This window comes from Tauraco erythrolophus, chromosome 8, assembly GCF_009769465.1.
Source record: "Tauraco erythrolophus isolate bTauEry1 chromosome 8, bTauEry1.pri, whole genome shotgun sequence".
Lineage (NCBI taxonomy): Eukaryota > Metazoa > Chordata > Aves > Musophagiformes > Musophagidae > Tauraco > Tauraco erythrolophus.
The window spans coordinates 22,902,844-22,923,349 of NC_141472.1; the positions used below are offsets into that span (position 1 = coordinate 22,902,844).

General features: G+C 39.4%; 2 protein-coding genes across 2 annotated transcripts in view; one reads left to right on the plus strand and one right to left on the minus strand.

The window, feature by feature from the left end:
* ABCB11 (ATP binding cassette subfamily B member 11) overlaps nt 1-5,348 on the plus strand; it is a 45,197-nt gene extending 39,849 nt beyond the window's left edge. The window contains exons 23-28 of the mRNA XM_086615979.1: nt 720-961; nt 1,077-1,233; nt 2,272-2,469; nt 3,219-3,425; nt 4,247-4,393; nt 5,148-5,348. Coding sequence (XP_086472105.1) covers nt 720-961; nt 1,077-1,233; nt 2,272-2,469; nt 3,219-3,425; nt 4,247-4,393; nt 5,148-5,348 — 1,152 coding nt within the window. The remainder of the gene's footprint in view (nt 1-719; nt 962-1,076; nt 1,234-2,271; nt 2,470-3,218; nt 3,426-4,246; nt 4,394-5,147) is intronic.
* A 5,124-nt stretch (nt 5,349-10,472) lies between these two features.
* Nucleotides 10,473-17,079, minus strand: G6PC2 (glucose-6-phosphatase catalytic subunit 2). Its single transcript, XM_009983793.1, has 5 exons — nt 16,862-17,079; nt 16,425-16,534; nt 13,157-13,268; nt 12,167-12,282; nt 10,473-10,984 (listed from the first exon to the last, which is right to left on the minus strand). The coding sequence occupies exons 1-5, from the start codon at nt 17,077-17,079 to the stop codon at nt 10,473-10,475; spliced, it is 1,068 nt and encodes a 355-aa protein (XP_009982095.1).
* Nucleotides 17,080-20,506: the final 3,427 nt, after the last annotated feature.

A 20,506-nucleotide genomic window follows, 5' to 3' on the forward strand; every position in this document is an offset into this window, starting at 1 on the left:
AAGCTCAGAGAAGTTTCTGTGGGGATTATCTCATAATTTCCTGTGTTGCATGTTTCACTGTACACAGGTAAGCATTTGCTTACTCTTTGCCTATGTACAAAGTAAAAATTCTGGAAATTGTGTCACTGATGTTAGAGGAATGAAGGTGTCACTCTCCATTTCTTTGTTCCATCTCATCAGGCTTTTGGAACACAAACAAGAGAAAGAGGGAGGGTGAGAAGGTGAGGAAATATAGTAAATTCAAGTGGTTTTAATTTACAAAACAGAAGTTGGGGATAACATCCCTTCTAACTTTCTCTGACTATTGCTATAAGTAAAGCAAATCAAATGATTGAAATAAACATATTTAATTAATGAATGTATGCAATTAAGGAAATAACAGTATTCCTAAAACCATTTCTGCTCTTGTGGATGTCCCATTTATTCACATTACATTACATAAGTCACAAGTGAAGGCAGTGCCCACTTTCCTAAGTGTGCTTACAGTAACTTAGCTCTAGTAGAGCAGGCAGAGCATTACTATTGGGGATGTAAGTAGATAATTGCTTGCAGGAAAGTTTCACTTTAGGTTGGCTGATATTTGGGCCGGTCTGTAGCATTTCTTTGTATATGGCATTAGTGCCCTGTGTTCATGAAAGAATCATGCATTTGTGAAAGAGCACACTCTTCCAAGTAAAAATTAGGAGCTTTTACCCGTTTTTTTTTTTTTTCTCTTCCAGATTTCCAATGAAGCCCTCTCTAACATCAGGACTGTAGCTGGTATAGGGAAAGAGAACATGTTTATCGACAATTTTGAGAAGCACCTGGATATGCCCTATACAGCTGCAATCAAAAAAGCACATGTTTACGGAATCTGCTTCGGCTTTGCCCAGAGCATAGTGTTCATTGCCAACGCCGTCTCTTACAGATACGGAGGGTTTCTAGTTGACACTGAAGGACTCCACTACAGCTTTGTGTTCAGGTGAGTGCCTGCCTGGAGCCAGGAACACGGTCCTCTCCAGAAGTGCTGGTCTCAAAGCAGGGTTCAATTTCTCAGTGGCTTCCCAAGAATGACTGAGAATTCCCCTTCCCCACAGGGTGATCTCTGCTATTGTGACCAGTGGAACTGCTTTGGGAAGAGCGTCTTCCTACACCCCGAACTATGCCAAAGCCAAAACATCTGCTGCACGCTTTTTTCAACTGATTGATCAGCTTCCTACAACCAGTGTTTACAGTGAAAAAGGGGAAAAATGGGTAAGAGCGGAGATGAGTAATCTGTGATGTCGTTCAGCTCAAAACAAGCATTGAAGTTGCACTAATGATTTATAAGTCAATGTGGATCATGGCTTTACAGGAAGCTTACGCTGATTGTGTAATTGCTACTTGTCTTTGCTCTTTCGGAAGCAGTGAGCGCTGTACTAGACAGCAGGAGTATTATAAAGTGTGGCTATTAGTAATTTGTCAGTGTAAAACTCCTGTAAATTGGAATAGGACCAATTTGGATGACTCACAGAATAGCATGGGGGTTATTTCTGCCCTACAGTTCACACATAAACCCGACTATCACTAGCTTATAATGGAGGCTTTTTTCCATTCACACCAAAATGCTGGGAGTGTTTATGCGGAGGTGAATCATCTTTGAGTCAGAGAAAATTAAAATGCTCAATTTTTGGTGAATGGAAAAGTCAGACCCAGAAAATTCAAATGGTTTCTTTTTCTTTTTTTTTTTTTTTCCAGAATTAAATAGAAACTTGAAATGTTATGAACTAACTACATTAAGTATTTTGCTTCAAACCATGAAAACGAAGTATTTTGATTCCCTTCAGAGTTTTGTAGAAGAGTTTTTTTAAGAGTTCTGGGAAAATTGACCTGAAGTCATGTATTATTTTAACGTTGTGAAGTTAGATTGATTTTTTTTTTTTAACTGAATCCAGATTTTTGTACAAATGTATTTGAACTATCACCAAATTTACACTTCCACAGTGTTTGTATTAAAATAAAATAAAAAAAAAAAGATTTGCAAGGCAATCCTATTTCCAGTTGATGCCTCTGACCATTGCAGTATGGGGAAGTATAAGCAGAGCAATAGTGTTATGACTAAGGGCTTCATCTCTCGGACAGCTACTCCAGTATGGTTTTTATCCCTCTTTCTGGGCTAATTTCACAAGAACTGATGTCATATTTCAAATAAGAGATGCAAGGATGGAATGTGAGGAAAAGTTACATTGTACTTTACAACTCAGTTTTGAGCTCGAGCTGATTGTAGCATCTTTCTCTTTTTTTTTTCACCAGGATGATTTCAAGGGAAGCATTGAATTTCTTAACTGTAAATTCACGTACCCTTCTCGGCCTGATATTCAGGTCCTGAAAGGACTCTCTGTAGCTGTTAAGCCTGGACAAACTTTGGCATTTGTTGGAAGCAGCGGCTGTGGTAAGAGCACCAGCGTCCAGCTTCTGGAGCGTTTCTATGACCCTGAGAAAGGAAGTGTGGTAAGCAAAGGGAACGTGGTTTGCACGTGCTGCTGTTTTCAGCAACGCTACAAGGACTCTTCTGAATGTGTTCGACTGTGCAGCCTAGCAGTGGTGGCATGGACGTACACAGTTTGGGGCTTCAGCTCCTTCTTGAACAGATATGGACTGTTTGGACAATTCCTGATTATCATCCCAGATGTACTCAGGCAAGATCAGAATACTACAAGCCTCATGTGTACCCTTGTGCATTATGTAGGCCATAGACATTCACCTTGGTAGCTCCTGTATGAAACATAAAATGTGTGGTGTACACAGTGGGAGCATAAGCAAAAATCAAGTGTGAATGGAGCAACAAAGAGTCTGGAACACCCCTATTACAATTACCAACAGCTTAAAAAGCTTTTGTATCTATTCCTCATGTAAATACTTAACCATATAGTTTGATTTCTCTTTCTTTGGAAAAAATCGGTGTGGTGATCACTATGCCAGGAGGCAAGAAAGCATGTGCCTAACCTTAAGCAATTAAATAGTTCACAGGGATTTGAGATTAAGCAAATGGTCTAGTGTTTGGCTGGATCACAGACATACCCAGAAAATACACGTCATGCACAAAGTCAAATATAGGCAGACTCTTCAAATTACTTTAAATCAGTTGTGTTTGCATTTGAGTAATATGGGTAAATCATATGGTTTTGCTATAAACTATTTGGTTTTTCCAGGCTGTTGTTTGGGAATGATGTTTCAAGTTTTCTCCTATTTCCTGGTAGTTAATAGATGGACACGACACCAAGAAAATAAATATACAGTTTCTTAGATCAAAAATTGGAATAGTGTCCCAGGAGCCTGTGCTATTTGACTGCAGCATTGCTGATAATATTAAATACGGCAGTAACACCAAAGAGGCAACGATGGAAAAAGTCATAGAAGTGTCCCAGTTGGCTCAGCTGCACGATTTTGTCATGTCACTGCCTGATGTAAGTACCTGCGAGGCCTTGGCTGTGAACTACAGATAGGCTGCTCGGGGTTCGTTGCAGCAGGAGTTGCTCCAAGCCCAGTCACAGTTGCCACACACATATACCTTTTATTTACTTTTATAGCTTTAACAGTAGGAGCAAAGAGGGTGTCATGACCATTCGTTATGTTCCGGAGAGTTTGAGCATGAGTTGCTACTGGATTTTTACACAGTAGGCAAACATTTATAAAACTGAACCAGTAGTTACAACTCTAAACTAGGAGAAAAGGGAGGAGTTTTTGGAGTCACAGATAAGAAAGAAGTAGCAGCACAGTTCAGCAGTCAAAGCGTTACATGGAGTCAGGAAACAGAAATCATGTTCCTGACAAAAATATTTGAAGCTGGCTGCTTACGTGCACTTAAGAAGTATTTAAATGCACTGAAATCATCTAAATATAAATCAGAAGAACATAAAAGGTATGGATACAATTTAGGCACCCAAACAAAACACTTGTGCAGATTTTAGCCGCTTTCCCAAATCTAGGAGGGGGTGGGTATTTCTTTTGCCTCAGACAAATCATCCAACATCTTGCTATCGAATTTTTCTTCCAGGCCCGTCACCATACTGCCTGGGCCCCAGGGCCATGTGCACTGCAAAGCATGGCTCAGAAACATCTCCCCACACGTGTATCACTCGTACAGTATTTCTGCATTGCCGGGTTTTTTAAGGAGGAGACAGCAATGGTCGGCACTCTTGCCTCTCTCCTCCTGCTCTTCCTTCAGGCTGTGTAGTAGTGTGTTTGCTTACAACTGAATAAAATCTTCCTGTTGTGTATTTTTCAGAAATACGAAACTAATGTTGGGGCTCAAGGATCCCAGCTGTCTCGAGGGCAAAAACAACGCATTGCTATAGCGAGGGCCATCATACGGGATCCTAAAATTTTATTACTGGATGAAGCTACATCTGCCTTAGACACAGAAAGTGAAAAGGTAAACAGGCAGTGATAAGCAATACGGGATAATACAATGGCTTACACTGTGCAATGACTTTTTCTGTCCCATAGAGACATCCCGATGTACTCCACTACACGACTGCAACGGTATTCCACATTATTAATTCAGCACTTACACCTTTAATCATCTTTTCGAAAGATCCAGGAAGCACAGCTATAAAAAGAAAACAGCCAGCTACCAGGGCTCACAGACTGCCAATGAGAGCCTGCACTTTTCAGAAATGTGCAAACTAATTCCTGGGCTTCAAAGCATTCAGTAGGAATGTTTCATAAATACAGCTCTGCACATGAAAAAAACAAACACACACAAATGTATTCAAGCATATGAATGATAAGCCTGAATATCCTGTAAGAAGAGAAGTGAGAGGCCTAGGAACTTGGGCAATACTTTGCGTAGCCTGGTTACACTCAGAGATTAGAGAAATGGTGGAAATTTAAAACTGTATTGGCACTGAGCTGACATTCAGCACGTCAGCTGAATAAAGGCCTGCTCTAATTTCTACTGCTATCTGTGCTTGCCTGTCCCTTCTTCACACTGCTAATACACTGAATTCATGACCCCGCTAAGTACAACAGTAACATAACCTTTGATTTAGCCTCACAGTCACTTTTACAAGTGTTGTATGTTAATTAACTATATGGTTAATTAATCTGAAGCTAACATTTCTCCAGCTCTAAGCCCTAATTTGGTTTGCATGTTTTTACTCTGACACTTTGTCTGTTGTCTTTAGACTGTGCAGGCAGCGCTGGATAAGGCCAGAGAAGGGCGTACCTGCATCGTCATCGCCCACCGCTTGTCCACGATCCGGAACGCCGACATCATCGCTGTGATGTCGCAAGGACTCGTCATTGAGAGGGGCACTCATGATGAACTGATGGCCATGGAAGGAGCTTATTATAAGCTTGTTACCACTGGAGCCCCAATTAGCTGAATTCTTGTGATTCGATATTTGAAAGATTTATTTTCTGTGAGCAAATACTCTGCAGTTGGTATGCGTATGTTGGTAACCCATTGTGCTACAACGTGCTCTACATTGTACGTAGCTGTCTGCATCAAGCACTCTTCTCAGGCACGTGCCGGGCACTAAGCATAGGCTGATGCGTTCAGGAAGTAGCTTAGCCCACTGCTAAGGGAAAGAAGGCCTGAAAAGGGGCAAGATGGTTACTGGTGAGCGGGGGAATCGCCACCACCTGCAGTCAGACTGCAGTCCTGCCATTCCTCAACTAGCAATCAAGGAAGACTCCGCTCTGCTCTTCTGGAAACTGCTGCTTCTCTAGGAAAGCTGTATGAATTAAAAAAAAAAAACAAACCCAACAACAAAAAGCCCAAGAATGATGCTGTATATCTGAAGGGATCAAATCTCTCCTAACCTTCAGTCTGCAGAGGACGACACCAGATACCCTGACTGTGGGTACAAAACCCCCACCTCTTCCAGCCCTTCATCCCACGCAGCAGCCGTGCCATCGGGGCAGGCTGGGCTGCCGCTGCGTGCCACTACAGCACCAACACAGCAGCGCCGGGAGCCTGACATAGCCAAGTCCCTTCAACAAAACCATTAAGCACCTACAAAGAAGGCAGCTCCACTGAAGTAAGGAAAGCAATCAAGAAGAGGAAGAAGCTGGGGAGGATCATTTCCCTGTACTCACTACTCTGATGAAAGCTGTCAAATAGATTTTGAATAGGAATAGATGCTTTACTTAGTCTAAAATCCTACAGTTAATCATCACAGTTATTTACATCTCTTCTATTGAGACGGTGATGGATAATATGTTACCTTTTTTTCAGAAGGCAAGAAGATGAGTATTTTTACAGAAAACATAAATATGTTCAGTAAAGGTGAATATAAATATTCAGTAAAAGGGGGGAAAAAGATTGCTTAATACAAACAAATAGTTAATTATGGCTGAGTTAATAAATAGAGCAACAATTCACTCAGAAATGACAAAGGTCAGGAGGTATCTTCTTCTAGCAGAAGCTTGTATATGTAACAGTAAGGTCTACTGAATGTTTCTCTGAAACATGTTATTGGTTATTGTCTGCAGGACAACAGGACTCTTTCCTTTAGTGACTGGGATCTTGGAGACAAAGGAGATGAGATAGACAGAAAGTCTAAACTACAGCTTCAAAATTTAAATCTTGATTTTGAATAATAGAGTATTAACTGGAAAAGTCTTTCTCCATGTCCTGAAATCTGCAGCCAGGGCAAGGGAGGTTCACCCATTTTATACAAATCACACCACAATGGAGTCTCTTAAAAAAAAAAGGAACAGTACCAACTGCTGAAACTTGAATAGAGCTGGAAGGATGAAAACTTTATTAGGATACATCCCTTAATTCTAGGCAGCAAAAAACAATTTCAACTTCTGTACAACTCCTTTAATAGAATTACCTCAACAGAACCTACTGGCATCACATAGCTGAGACTGAAATGCTATTTTCCCAAGGAAGTCTGTATTTTAATCCTTTACTGAAAATGAAAAAGGAAGCTGTGTTATTTTGCCTTCTGTTTTAATCTTTTTAGCCTTTTTATGTTTCAGAACAATAATTAGTCTGGATGACTCGGGACTGAAACTATTGACAGAGTGACTATCAATAACCTATTGACATACCTGTATGATACGTAATTTATATTAGTATTTAAGGCCATGGAAAAATAACTATTCTTTACTAAAAACTACAATTACTATGTGTACTTAATCCATAATTCTTTTGCCTAAAGGACACCACTTTTGTGGCCCAAATTATACCAAAAAATTGTATTTTTTACTGGCTCTTGTGCCTTAGCACTTCATCTCTTGCCCTTCAGACAAGCACACGAGTATCTCGCAGCAGGTAACAAGTATTTCTGTGTATTTAGATCATGTCTGTGACAAGGGTCTGCCGTGCAGGATGAGCTGTTGAAAAGCCCGACACAAGTACACCAGCCCCTGCCGGCAAAGGCACCTGCCACCTCCTTGCAGGAGCACAGTGATGTGGGCCCAGCTGAGTGGTACTACTACTGCTCTTCATCACAACATCATCCTATTTTTAGGCGGCTAGGAAATATCGGGAGCTATGTATTGGGAGGTATGCCCATGTAACAGAGGGTACTCATGGTGTACACAAACAGTTGCATTGGTCTTAGACGTTCTTGGGTGCCATCTTCTGCCACTTTATACTTGTGTGCTATTGACAACCAGTTGATTATAAAGCCCTTCAGTAGCTGTGCGAAGGGATTAAAGCGCAAGCGGAGCTACACAGTGCGTCTGGGCAGGAGCAACAAGCCTTGATGGACTGCTCAGTGCAGAGCTGGACTGGCCTTTCCCTTGCAGCTGCCCCACAGGTAAGATCTCCCAGCCCTGGAGCTTGATGACATGACCCCTGAGGGGACCCAAATGAGTTTGCTTATGCCTTGCAGAGCCAGCTCTGAATTACCAGTCTTTGAGGCTGAGTAGTTCAGCCCATTATCGAATAGGTGTATAGGCTCTGTATCTGTTCCAAATATTAACAATATAAGCAGCTGCAAAAGCCTAATGAAGTTACACTTTAAATGTCTAACAATTTGATAGCTCTTAGTTAAGGCGTCACACAGTCTTATTAAATAAAGCTTGAAGTGTAAATTTCAACTGTGACAAATTCACTAAAGCCTGACTAAGGGACATGTAGGCCTATTTCACTCTGTCAACTAAATGGCTGGCTCCTGATTTGCGGTTCTATCAAAACATCAAGATTGTATCTAGATACTTGTTTATCTCACCACTCTGGAAAAGGCTAACTCCATTGGAGGGTTCGAGAGGCCTCTTTGGAGATTCTTCAGGCAGCTGCACAAAACTCCCTGGCCCAACACACTCAGCTGCTCAGCAAGTGCCTTTTTCTACTGCCTTACTTTATCAATAGGTTAATTTCTGAAGTCACTGGTAATATTAAACTAACTTAGTTTGTTCACTTTTCCTACTATTCTTGGTTTTAGTGATGTTTTACTAGCTGCAGAAAGAGTAAGAGGTGGTTCAGACAGGAAGCTGGTCTTTGTCCCTTTCCCTGAAGCACAGAAGTTGCACTCCAAAAAAGCGAGTGGGAGCCCATGTGTTGTTATGTGTCTGTATGGTACTTAGAGGAATACTACAGAAATGCTAGTTCTCATTCCACATTTATGGTCGTGTCTTTCCCAACAGGGACACCAAGAGTCTTTGTCAGTACCAGGAAGGAGAGACCCTCATGTGGTAGGAGCGCAGAAACGTGATGTCTGCCCAGAACTCCCAGTCTAAAATAGCCAACATTGCCAGCAGGCCCAGACCCTGCTGCAAGAGCCACAGATGGCTGCGCACAAAGAATCCCCTGCTGTTGGCCAGGAGAAGTGAGGAACAGAATGACACCTAGACCAACCTTCTAGTGTTTTGTGATGCCTCTGTAGGTCACTTCACCGGTGGGGGATGACAAAGCACAGAGCAACTTGAACAGGGGATAGCTGTCCTTGTTCTTCATTATTTGTTTCTAGTCCCATTAGTTTAGTCATTTTGCTTAAGAAGTCACAATTATTGAAAGACTGGTTTCAGCTGCTGGAGGAAGAAGAGTTTAGAGAATCATTACAGAAGATACTAGGAGATGCATAAAGCATAAATACTCCTCAGGCTGTTAAAACCAGATCAATAATTTTTTTCAAGTCAAGGTAGTCTTAGTAGGCTCTTAAATAAGGATGCCTGTTTCAGATTTCCTTCTGTAATTTGTATCATCTTCATTCCCAAGGGCCAACTCAAACTATTCACCTTGTTTTCCCAATTAAATAAGGTTCTTTCCATTTCAGTTATGCCACAACTAACTGGAAGTCTAGAAGCAATATCATGTTTACATCTTCTAAGTCTCATTGCTATTAGATCATACATACACTGCCCTCGTTACCTATATTATAGCTTTATGCTGCTTGCATACTAAGTATTATGAGATGGTATCAGCAAAATGTTGCTTAAAGATTGTGCACCAAAAGGGAACATGCAACAATGGATGCCAAATAATTAATAAGAAGGGAAAGTACCTGCCTTTGCCTATTTAGAGCATCCATTTTATATAGCAAACATATATTTAACATTTTAATTACTTGTGTGCTTAGGTAAACCAAACTGACAAGAACACAAGCTTGTAATGACTCAGTCTGCAATCACATTAGCATGATTTACACAACTATGAACAGTGATTCAGGCTTGCGACTCCTGACATGAAAGAATTAGATTAATTTACCTTTGCAATATGGCAGCGTGAACAACATTCTTGAGGTGATATGCTGTGATAATTTCATTACTGACAACTTTCTTCATTTGTTGCTCTGTGTAGATGTACAGAACCCAAAAATTTACTACACCATATTTATGCATTTTCAATATTAAAGGTGTAATCTGTATCATTCATGATTTATGTGACCACTTTCAAAAAGTAAAAATTACAAAAATCACACAGTAATACAAAAATATATTCTACAAAATCTAATTGAAAAAAAAACTTTTATTTTTTTCTCATCTGGCTTAATCAGAAGCTGTTTTGCTCAGGAAGCTCAGTAAGTTAAATCTAAAGCCTTGTTTATAACTATGCTGGCCTTTTTCACAGTGCCTGGTTACAGCAGTACAGTCGCAGGTGGTATGATGCTGTCACACCGTTATCTAGCAGTTTAATACACAATATCTATATATAAAAAAATTAAATATGGAGTATCACTATATACAACTGAGGCTTGAAACACCATCTAGCTGGAGATGGACAGAACTAAAAGACCACCAAGTAGCTAAATAAAACTAGTTGATTATACTTTAAAACTTCGCTATGACCCAGAGTACTGGGTCATGTATAACCGTATTGCAGTGTCCCTCATTGCAATATTTCTAGGAATAAAATCAGCAACTAATAAGTCTGAGCTGCCAAAGTCATTCCTGAATGCACTAATTTTGGATGTACTGGTTACTTACCAGGAGCACATCAAAGATGCAGTGGCATCCCCCTTGGTTAAAATGAGTTGGCAAAACTGCCTTTGCGGTGCGTTCTTGAACAGTTCATATCCATCCCCACATTGCTAACCATTTGAAAACTTTATCTAATTAAGTTTCTTTTCAGTTGTCCTCATTAACGAGTGGACACAGTAGGGAACCAAGGCAACTACAGTCAGAGGCATAGCTGCACTCTTACAAAAAGAGAGAATGTAAAACAAATACTCAGTATGAGTAGGGATCTTAATGAAATTATACAGCTGCAGTGTAGCTAAAGAAGCAGCTACACACAATACGCGGAAACTTTTCTTACAGCTATTTTTACCTTTGCAGCTCATGATGAACATTTCAGAATTAATTCCGAGACCTAAGCCAAAGAGCGCACCTAAATTCCTCACCAGTCCAGCAAATGGAGTTGTGTCAATGTTTATCCAGTCTGGGTTGGCACACCACTTCTTGGCCTTTGGAACAGACCATAGCAAGTCAATATCAAGGAGCTTGAGGACTAGATAAAAGCCAAGGGCAAAGACGAAAAGAAACAAGTTTGTCTTGATGTACATTCTCAAGCTTGCTGTCTGAATAGCAGGGGTATGCTCAAATGCTTCTGCCACAAGAATTCCTGCGGATTAGAAACTCAGTGTTACAGAGAACAACACACTCATAATTTGAAGAAGTACTTTTTACGGTGCCCCTGTAGAATTTGACTTTTGAAGACAGAAGAATGTATCTATGTATTTTTTATATGTAGGTATATATACACCTACACACTATTTACCACTTCTGTAGTATGGCACAAAGCCTTTCCCCCCACTCAAAACTGCTAATTTGGAAAAAGAAAAAATTAAATACCAAGCAAGACATGTTTTTGATATGAGGCATGCCTTAGGCCTGACTGCATCTCCCAGATGACAACCTATCAAATACTAGATAGAAACTACAGCATTCCTTTTCCACAAGAGTCCTCCACTCAAAGACTGGTCCCAGCATTGCCAAATTCAATATCAGTTCCCACATAGGCTTTGAGTGTCGAAGGAAAAGACGCAGAACAGCGTTACCTTCTTCCTTACTCATTTTATCCTGGTTACGAAAAGGGAGAGCTGGACTGGAAGCTGTTCGCCAATGCTGCCCAGGCTGCTCTGCATCCACGAAAGAGAACAGGAGCAGGCAACCCCCCGCTCAACACTCTGGTGACCCTCCTTAAAAATCAGATAGATACTGGAGAGATTGTTCATAGTCTGAACTCCCTAAGTACCAGTCTGAAATACATTTAAGTAATTCTGAAAAAATGTACTTTAGTTTCTTAAATCACCCTGGGGAGTTTGCACCACTAATTTCTTTTTTTTCTGTTTGGCCCAGGTCTCTGCCCTCATGCTTGTTCACACTATGCACACGCTAGTTTGCACCTGGACACCATTTGAAGTGAACCAAATAGCTTCCTCCTGAGGGCCATACAGGAGCAATTTCCTATCTGGTCCCTTCCACACAGGCAGCACAGATAAAGATCAGATGCAGCCAGTACAAACCAGATAGCACTGGTCTGGGGCAGTGTGGACATAATGCAGTCAGCATCAACTGGCACATGGACAAGAGCTCACTCCCTGTGTGAATTACAAAGATGGCAGATACACACTACCTCCCAAATTTTACCTTTAGGCTGTCATCAAATCCTTGATCTTTCAGAGAGTGCAGAGTACCACTAGAGCTGCAAGCTAAGTAGCACTGCTAGAAATCTCTTGCCTTTTCTCATACTTAATTTTTTCAGGTTTTGCACATATGTTGAAAAGAAAACCAGCAGCATTACCAGCAAACACTCCAAGAATAACTTGATGAGGGAAATGTGTCGCTATGAATACTCTCGAGATGCACACACTGATCTGGATAATCCAAAAAATACTCCAGAGGAATGACCACGTCAGTCTAAGAGGGAAAAGGAAGACGCTTAAAAATTAAGACGAGCTATTTCATCTAGTAATTTAAACCAGGCCCCCTTGTGCCAGGCTCATATTTTTACCAAGCAGAGGTTTACAAGTAGAGACGTTTAGAATCAGATGATTAAAACCTGCAAGTCAGTACTAAAACATTAGCAAGAGTGGTTGCTCTTACAGCCACACCTAAGGCTGCAGGAACAGACTCCAGTAGTTTCAGCTCTGAGACACCACCGTGGTTTTAGCGATGAAAGGCACCAATGGCAAGTTGAATTCGCACTGGTACCTTGAACATATTTCTCATCAGGAAGTCATACTTAAACGCAAAAGTTCAATTATTTGGTGACAAAATTCACATACTATGGGAACAACCTTGTCAAGCTTGGAAAGAACAGCCATCAAAACAATTATAAGACTTCCCCACAGAGCTGAGTAACATGTTACACTGAACTTTGCCAACATTATGCGCATCTGCTTTAAAACGGGGTAAGAAGGACTACCATCAAAGCAGTAAATCTATGCACTAATCAAAAGATCCCATGCATAAAGACAATTAACAGAATTCAAAATTTCCAACACTGAAGACCTAACACAACCTTTAATAGGGGCTAACTCAGAGATACTGTATGCAATGACTGTAAGTTAATAGGTACCAACCTATACAAATGGATAAATCCTCTTAATATTCCTTTTCTTCAGCTGAAGTAGATCATAATAAAGCTGGGTTGTTTTTTTGGGTTTTTTTGTTTTTTTTTACAAACTGGACAAAACAGACTATGAATATTTGGTTAAAATAAGTCCATTAAAAACATAGCATGTATAGAGAGAAATACCTGTATGAGTTAGAATAATGGAAAGACACTGACCTGTGAAGGGTAACTGCTGATTTATCTTTCCATCTAACTGTGTAGCTAAGTGCTGCTGTGACCATTACATACCAGACGCAGGAAGATCCCATGGCATGTCCAGATGGGCTTCCTAGTAAAAACAAAAAGGAAATATTCACACTTAAAAATTATGACTGTAACATTTGTTGTGTAGAAAATGTCTACCAGCAATTACTCAGACGTCTAATCATTTAGAAAGAAAATGGTTAACAAAGGCTGAAACAATGTCAACTGCTTCTCAAAGTTCATTTTCTCAATATGAATTTTTCAGAAAACTCAACTATATGGGGTCTAGAATATTTGTCTGAAATCCAGTAGGTAACAGCTTAACCATTTTATAATGGTGTGAGCTAGTATCTTGATTGGAAAGCATAGTATTTTTCTATCACTTGGGTTTGGATTGTGATTTAAAAAATAATGCATGTAGGGCTCTCTTATGGCTACAGCGTATACGTAGATGTTATATATGAGGAAAAGATGAGATAGGTTTTGAATGGCTGCCTCATAATTAAGGGGAGCAACAGAGATTGAGCTCTTTATAACATTCTAAATCAAAGTACCAGTATAACTTTAGATAGCCCTTCCAAATAGCCTTTTATCTGTTGCTCCACTTACCATGGCTTTAGCAATTGCGATTGTGATCTCTCTCATTAGTAACATTACAGTCCAGGTAATTCACATTTAAGGTGGGTTTGTGATAAACTTTGAAATGTATATGAAGTATGATAGAAGAACTATCTTAATGCTTTGCTTTGATTTATAAATTTTAAAGTGTTATATAATGGCAACTAGCTTGGAAACAGATTATCAGTGGAACTGGCACATAAAATGATGCTGTAACATACTGGACTAATTGCTGTACCCACAGTAGTCTGTAACAGAGAACAAACTCTCATATAGAGATCAATGATTTCTTTTTAGTCGAGGCATAATAACATAGGTGCGATTTGTTTTAATTTAATGAATGAAATTTTAATTTTACTGGAAACAATATGAAGCCTAGAACTATGAAAATCACCAAAAAACAAAGTATGCTGGCATGATGAAAGGAAAATGATTCCTAAAATTACTCTGTCACTTCTGTTCCCCTGTTCACCAGGTTTACATTCAACAAATTGAAACAGCGAAGGAGAGAAAATAAAATCATTGTAATCTGTCTACATCAGCCTTTTACAGCTTGGCTTTCCCTGGAGACGAAAGAGAAGTAAAAGTGACAGGGTTATTCCACAGGCACAAGAAATCATTTTGGCTGAAGAATGTGTTATGACCCAGCACTATATAGTAGTTCGCAAAGCAAAAGAGTATTTCAGTGAAGCAGCAAAGCAGGAATGTCTAGGGAGGACAAGCACAATGATTTCCGGCTCCCTGCACTCATTTTCGGTATTCTGCTGGGCAGTATCCGTAGTAGTCACGCTACCAACTCTTTTATTAATTTCCTAACAGACGTACACTTCTAAGCCTGTGAGAACAAACGTCACTGATAAGGAAACCATAATGTTGTATATCAGCATTGGGAAAGCTTCTCTTTGTTACAGTCATCTAGGAAAATGTCACCTAGGAAAAATGTTTCAAAGTTCGTCAGCAAATTACCTACTAGAAACAGCATAAACTCCACCTTAAGGTTCATTTTCTTAAAACCTTACAAACACCAGAGAAAAGATGGCTGCAGGGTTTTACTTCAGTTCATTCCAGAAGTACCAACCAAATTCAGGTCCTAAATGGCTTGCCATGTAGTCATATAAACAGTTCCTTCGGCTTTCCCTTTTGTTAAGCCACAGAGTTTGGGGTTCAGGCTACCCTAGCAATGTTTGCATATGTCCTTCGCGCATCTGTGACTGCTTCTCTAATCTTTTCATATAGATCACATATTTTAAAAGTGTGTGAAGTACCCTGTAAGCTCACACAATGATTGTGTGCACCTAACAGTTGCACTGACTGCAACAGGTGAGTGACAGATATTGTCAATGGTCAAGGGCAAATCTGGAGGTGGGAGAAAATGTGGTCAATTTAAGTGCAAATAAGGAATCGATATGACAGTGGTACTCACTGGACAGAAACAGGAATGACTTGTTACTTTAGGAAGAAAGTAACAGGAAGAAAGGCCTTCTGGTTCAATTAATCAAAATGAAGCATACTCACTGGTTCCTTAGGCAGGGCTTGGAATTACATGGTGCTGAATGGGGTTGGTTCTGGAGGCTTTTGAAAAGATCTGAAGGGCTTTAATACTTTGGGTTAAGTCCCAAAGAGACTGCAGACCACGTATAGACCAGGCATTATTAAAACCTGCCTGATACAAGGGCTTAAGCTTTTCATTCAAAATTACAACGGGGTATAATGCAGGATATGGTTAACAAAATACAGCTCTGTAAACCACTTAAAAGCTTGCCGTGGCATTGACGAGGCGCAAAGCACTTTGATTTCCAGAGTCAATATTTTCTTGTACAACGAATTAAACTAAATTCAGTCAGTTAGCTCCAAGCAAGTTTACCTTATTTCACATATTAGAGTTGCACAAGCTCATTTAACTTCAGCAATATTGCATTCGAGTTCCACAGAGACGACAATGAGATACAAATAAGTGAAAATACATTGAAAAGGTACATTTTTTTCAAGTTTTTTTTCCCAAATATTTGCAAACATAACTACCCTTCCCCCCCATACATTCAGTGTCAGGGTCTGGTTCTGAGAAGAGGGGTTCCTTTTTCCACTTGTGATATATTACATGGTCGATTGTTGATACTATTGTTATTTACACTGAAGGACCCCCTAGTTTTTGTGCTTTGAATAATTCTTGCCAGAGTGCACAAGCTGTCAAACTCAACAGTCCCCTGCTCTGTTTTGGAACACTCTTAAACAATGTGGAATTTCTCTTCCCAAGCTGATGTCATTGGCACTGTTCCTAAAAGTGATCTCACAAAGCACATGAATCACTCTTCCTGAACCTATGACACAAATTTTGTGAAAATTCCTTTCCAATATGCTGGTTCATTCTAGTAGGCATTACTTTTAAAGCAAATCCCCCTCCCTTGCACTGTTTAAAGGCAATGAAGTAAACATTCTTATCATACAGCAATCAAATACATACCACATTTTATTTCTTCCTTTTTGTCTTCCTGAGTTTTGGTGCTATTTTAAACATGAGCTCTGAGATTTGTGTATCATATAAGATCTTCATAAGTCACATCCTTTTCCCCCAAAAGCCACTATCTCTATGAAATGTACCAATGTAATTTTCAACATTTCTTACCTGGTCCAGTTTCACATGTTATAGGAAACTGTTCAAGGCATGGGCTTGACTGATTGGGATAAATCATTGTTTCTTGCACCCACCAGTATGGGCGATGGCCAAATAAAATCCTGACAAAAAAATAAAATCAAATGAAGCAGAAACACAATAAAAAGATTTTTATGTAAGAAGGCCTCAGCAAAGCATGATAAATAATTTTACAATGAATATGAAGAGCTATTTTGCCAAAACTATCCTATAATAGGTCTAGAAGTTCTTCTTGTCTTATCAAAATGCCATTTCAAACATATCTTAAATATCTTCACTGTGAATTCCTGTTTTGTAATTACAGGGGAAAGTCTACTAGTACATTATTCACAGAAAGTTTTCTAAACTTGAGGCACATATAGTAACCATCATTAGAAATACCGAGTTTAAAAATAAATCCAACTTCTTACCATTTAAATATGAGGTTGAACCAATCACCAATGACTGCCACCCATATCATTTTAGTACCAACCACTTGGTTGAGCTGAAACCAAAGAGGAAAATAAATTGAGAATATATTCCGGGGATCGCCAACATGTGACATAAAATTAAGGAAATCCTGGTAAGCCCTGTAGTCTCTCTGTAAATGCTGAATGATAAGTATGCCATTGCTATGAAGGAGATCCATCTTAATGGATTAAACTGTACTTGAAATATAGTAAAGTTCCTTTAATCTCAGATTTCTAGTGATGGAGGATGAGAACCATGGAGGGGAGCTATTAAAAAGTGAGAGAAGGTGATTGACGTTGCCTTTATATTGTATCGGCGTGGTGTACCCAGCCATTCCTGGAACACGTGGCTCCAAATCTCTGGGAAAGCACATGAGTCTGTTAGCACTGGAAAGCTTTTCTGTTTGCAAACTTTAATTGGAGGAAACTAAGTGAAGTACATGCTGAGCAGCAGCAAATTGTGGGGAAAGTTTTGTGGAAACACAATGTGTGACTTATGCTGCCCTTTGTATGAACAGTTGGAACATGTTTGCTTGAATTTTTTCACAGTTCATTTCTCTACAGGATGGACATTAGTAATGTGTATGCTTCATTAAGTGTTGCCTGTACAAAGGATAGAAAGAATACACAAATAATAGGTCTCTGCAGAACTGCCATTAAAGCTGTACATTTCACTTCAAAATGGAATTTGGCTACCGTGCTGCGTCTAATACTTTGCACAACACATTTTCGGTCATGGAAAATACAGCCAGCATCCACACATAGACAATGCTGTTAAGCTGTAGATTCATTTTTTTAAAGCAGCAATATTCTCAAAGCACTGAAAAATAATTGTTTCCTTCATACAAGAGGCCATGTTAAGCCAGGGCACGATGCAGTCATCCTCACTCAGTATGGCCATTCTCATGTATAGCTTACAGGACACAAGTCCTACACCCCTCTGCCCACCGCGGCCTCCCTTCGTGCTGCCCAGCCTGGCAGAAAGGAGACCTGCTTCACAAACCACAGCAAGGGTGGGAACACCGTTATGAGCGTTTCCTTCAAGCATTTCCAAGTGAAGCACTTGGATTCTCCAGGGCAAACAGCCAAGAGGAAACCGACATTCTGCCAGAGAGCAGGATTTTAAGAGTATACAGCAAATAATGTATTAGTACATCAGATTTATCAATATTAGTACTAATAACTGTAGTATAGAAAAGGTTTATGTTCATTTGTGAGGTGGCTACCTGAGAAACTTTTTCCCACAAGAGATTAAATGGATACCAAAAGTCTGATGATACCATCATCTGACATCATCAGAGCAGCACGAGGAGAACTTCAGTTCTTTATCAGGCTCTCACATCCACATCTTCTATTAAAGATTATCTATGTATCTGAAACAATTAAAAGCAGAAAACAAAAGCAGCTGTACATATGCACTGTGGACTTCCCTACTGCTTTCTCCAAGGCACTTAAAGCCAAACTATACAAGCTGTGGAGACAAAGACACCAACTACTTAACTGTTTAGCTGAAGAGAGACTTAACAGCTTAACAGGGCTTTCTGATGGGTGGTCAGGGAAGTCACACGGAAACGTTAAGTAGATTGGACAAACAAGGCATGACAACTAAATGGACTTAGAAGACCTCTCTTCCTCACGCAATCTCACATTTACTTTAGCTACTCACATTTACTCTAGCTATTAATAGTCTGTTTTTAGAAACTTTCAGCAGATGTAAATCCTACAGTTTTTGCTACCAGTTGCATTGAGCCAGGTAGAAAACCTTAAAGTTAAAAAGAGACTTAAAATTCTATATATAGTTTCTGAATAACCACTACAGTACTTTGCTGTAAAATGACTGAATTATTCACTTCAATTGGTTTCACCTGATTTCAAGGAAAACCCTTCCAAACTCAAAATTTCAGGATATTTCAACAATAAATATTTCCTAGCTTTTTCGCTGCAAATATTTGGGGAGGCTTGTTCCTTGCTAAGCCGTACAGCTTATAGGTTTTCAGGGCGTCCAGCAACGGAACTGTCATATAAACGAACTGATAGAACTAATTTTTCCTCTCCCAGTTCTTTCCCAAGAACTCACTTGTTTAGAAACATCTCTCTCAAATAACTTTTTATACCTTATTACTAGAGAAAATGTCCTTTTGCTACGTTTTTCTTTTTGCAGCAGAAGTATCCCTCCTTTAAAGATAAGTAGGACTTACGGTAACAACAATAAAAATCACTCTTTTACACATGTCGAGGCTTAGTATGCAAAAATGTGGAGAATCTGAAGTTTTCTTCTGTTTTTCAGTCTAGTTTATAAAGAATAGTAGCTTCACACATGATCTTAAATGTCAAGTCAGTTGTTGGCTGAATAACAGCCATCTTGTTTCTAGTACTTAGTTAAAACTTAGTTGTAACAGCAATTGTAATGAGGTTAAGTCTAAATAATCAATGTTCTATTAGAAAAAATATTTTACAATCAGTAAGTTTCCATCAAGATACAATTTAATGTCCTCAGGAGAGCCTACCAAGAAATAAACCAGATCACTTTCCAGTCCCTCTCTAATGCCACCGTTGTTACTCAATAGTATCAGAAAAATTGCCTGATGCAGGATGTGCAGGACCATTGCCATAACTTTTTGCATGTTTTATTTATAAATATAAAAACACCCACCCATGTTACCCGCTGGGATAGTGCTGCATCTGCTCAAGCTGAACATTTCTTCAGGCACGCTTTGGGTTCTCCAGAAACTTTATTAATATAATGTTTGAAGGTATGTCTTGGCAACGTTTCAGCAGAGTAACTAACCTCTTTCAGCATAAATGCTCAAGGACTTCTGATATTAATTTTAAGATTTTGCTGCTGATTCATATGCTGCTAATTATGTTTCTGCTTAGATAGAACAATAGAAAGATAAGTACTGTAGACATCATGAAGACTATCAGCTAACAGGAAACATAAATAAGCTTTAATTTTCTCCTACGTTCTTTCTGACTGTTTCAGAAGCTCCTACATCCACATCTTAGATATACCAGAGGAGTCACGTTTACAAAAGATATGCAGGGAGTTTTTGGAACAGGTAAGTAGGTTTCTGTGAGAGAGACAGCTCAGGTGATGTTCTCATTGTGCCTGGAAGCTCTCATGATCCATCTAAATCCAAGAGGCAATCAACAGCTGACATTTGAGTCATCTCTTGTCCTTCCTGTAAAAGTCTGAGACACTAAAGACTTTCCTAACTCTAGTCACCAGTAGAGAAAAGATGGCAAAACATGTCTTGAAATACTAAATTTAATAACTTATTTAAACTACAAAAGGAGAAATACTGCCTCAATAAGTTTTTTTCCCCCCTCCTTTTCTATGCAAAACACTGCAAAAATGCTTCTGTAACATGCTTAGTATTTCAAAGTCACTTGAGATGATATTTGAAATAGAACTATTTGCTATTTATTTTATTTTCCAAGACATACAAAAACAGAGACTATCCAAAACTTTATATATTCTTGGTAATAGTATCGAAACAAGAATCATGTTGATGATCCACTGAAGGGAGGATAAAATGTTTACAGCTACTTTACACCTACACATTAGAGCAAATATTACATAACGGATATCAGATGCTGTTAAGC

Bases quoted from the DNA above. Each gene is read 5' to 3' on its own strand.
- G6PC2 (XM_009983793.1), bottom strand. From the start codon at position 17,079: ATGGATCTCCTTCATAGCAATGGCATACTTATCATTCAGCATTTACAG. The intron at 16,535-16,861 runs GTAAGAAGTTGG...TTTTTTTGTCAG, and splicing joins TTCAACCTCATATTTAAATG to GATTTTATTTGGCCATCGCC. The intron at 13,269-16,424 runs GTAAGAAATGTT...TGTTTTTACTAG, and splicing joins AACATGTGAAACTGGACCAG to GAAGCCCATCTGGACATGCC.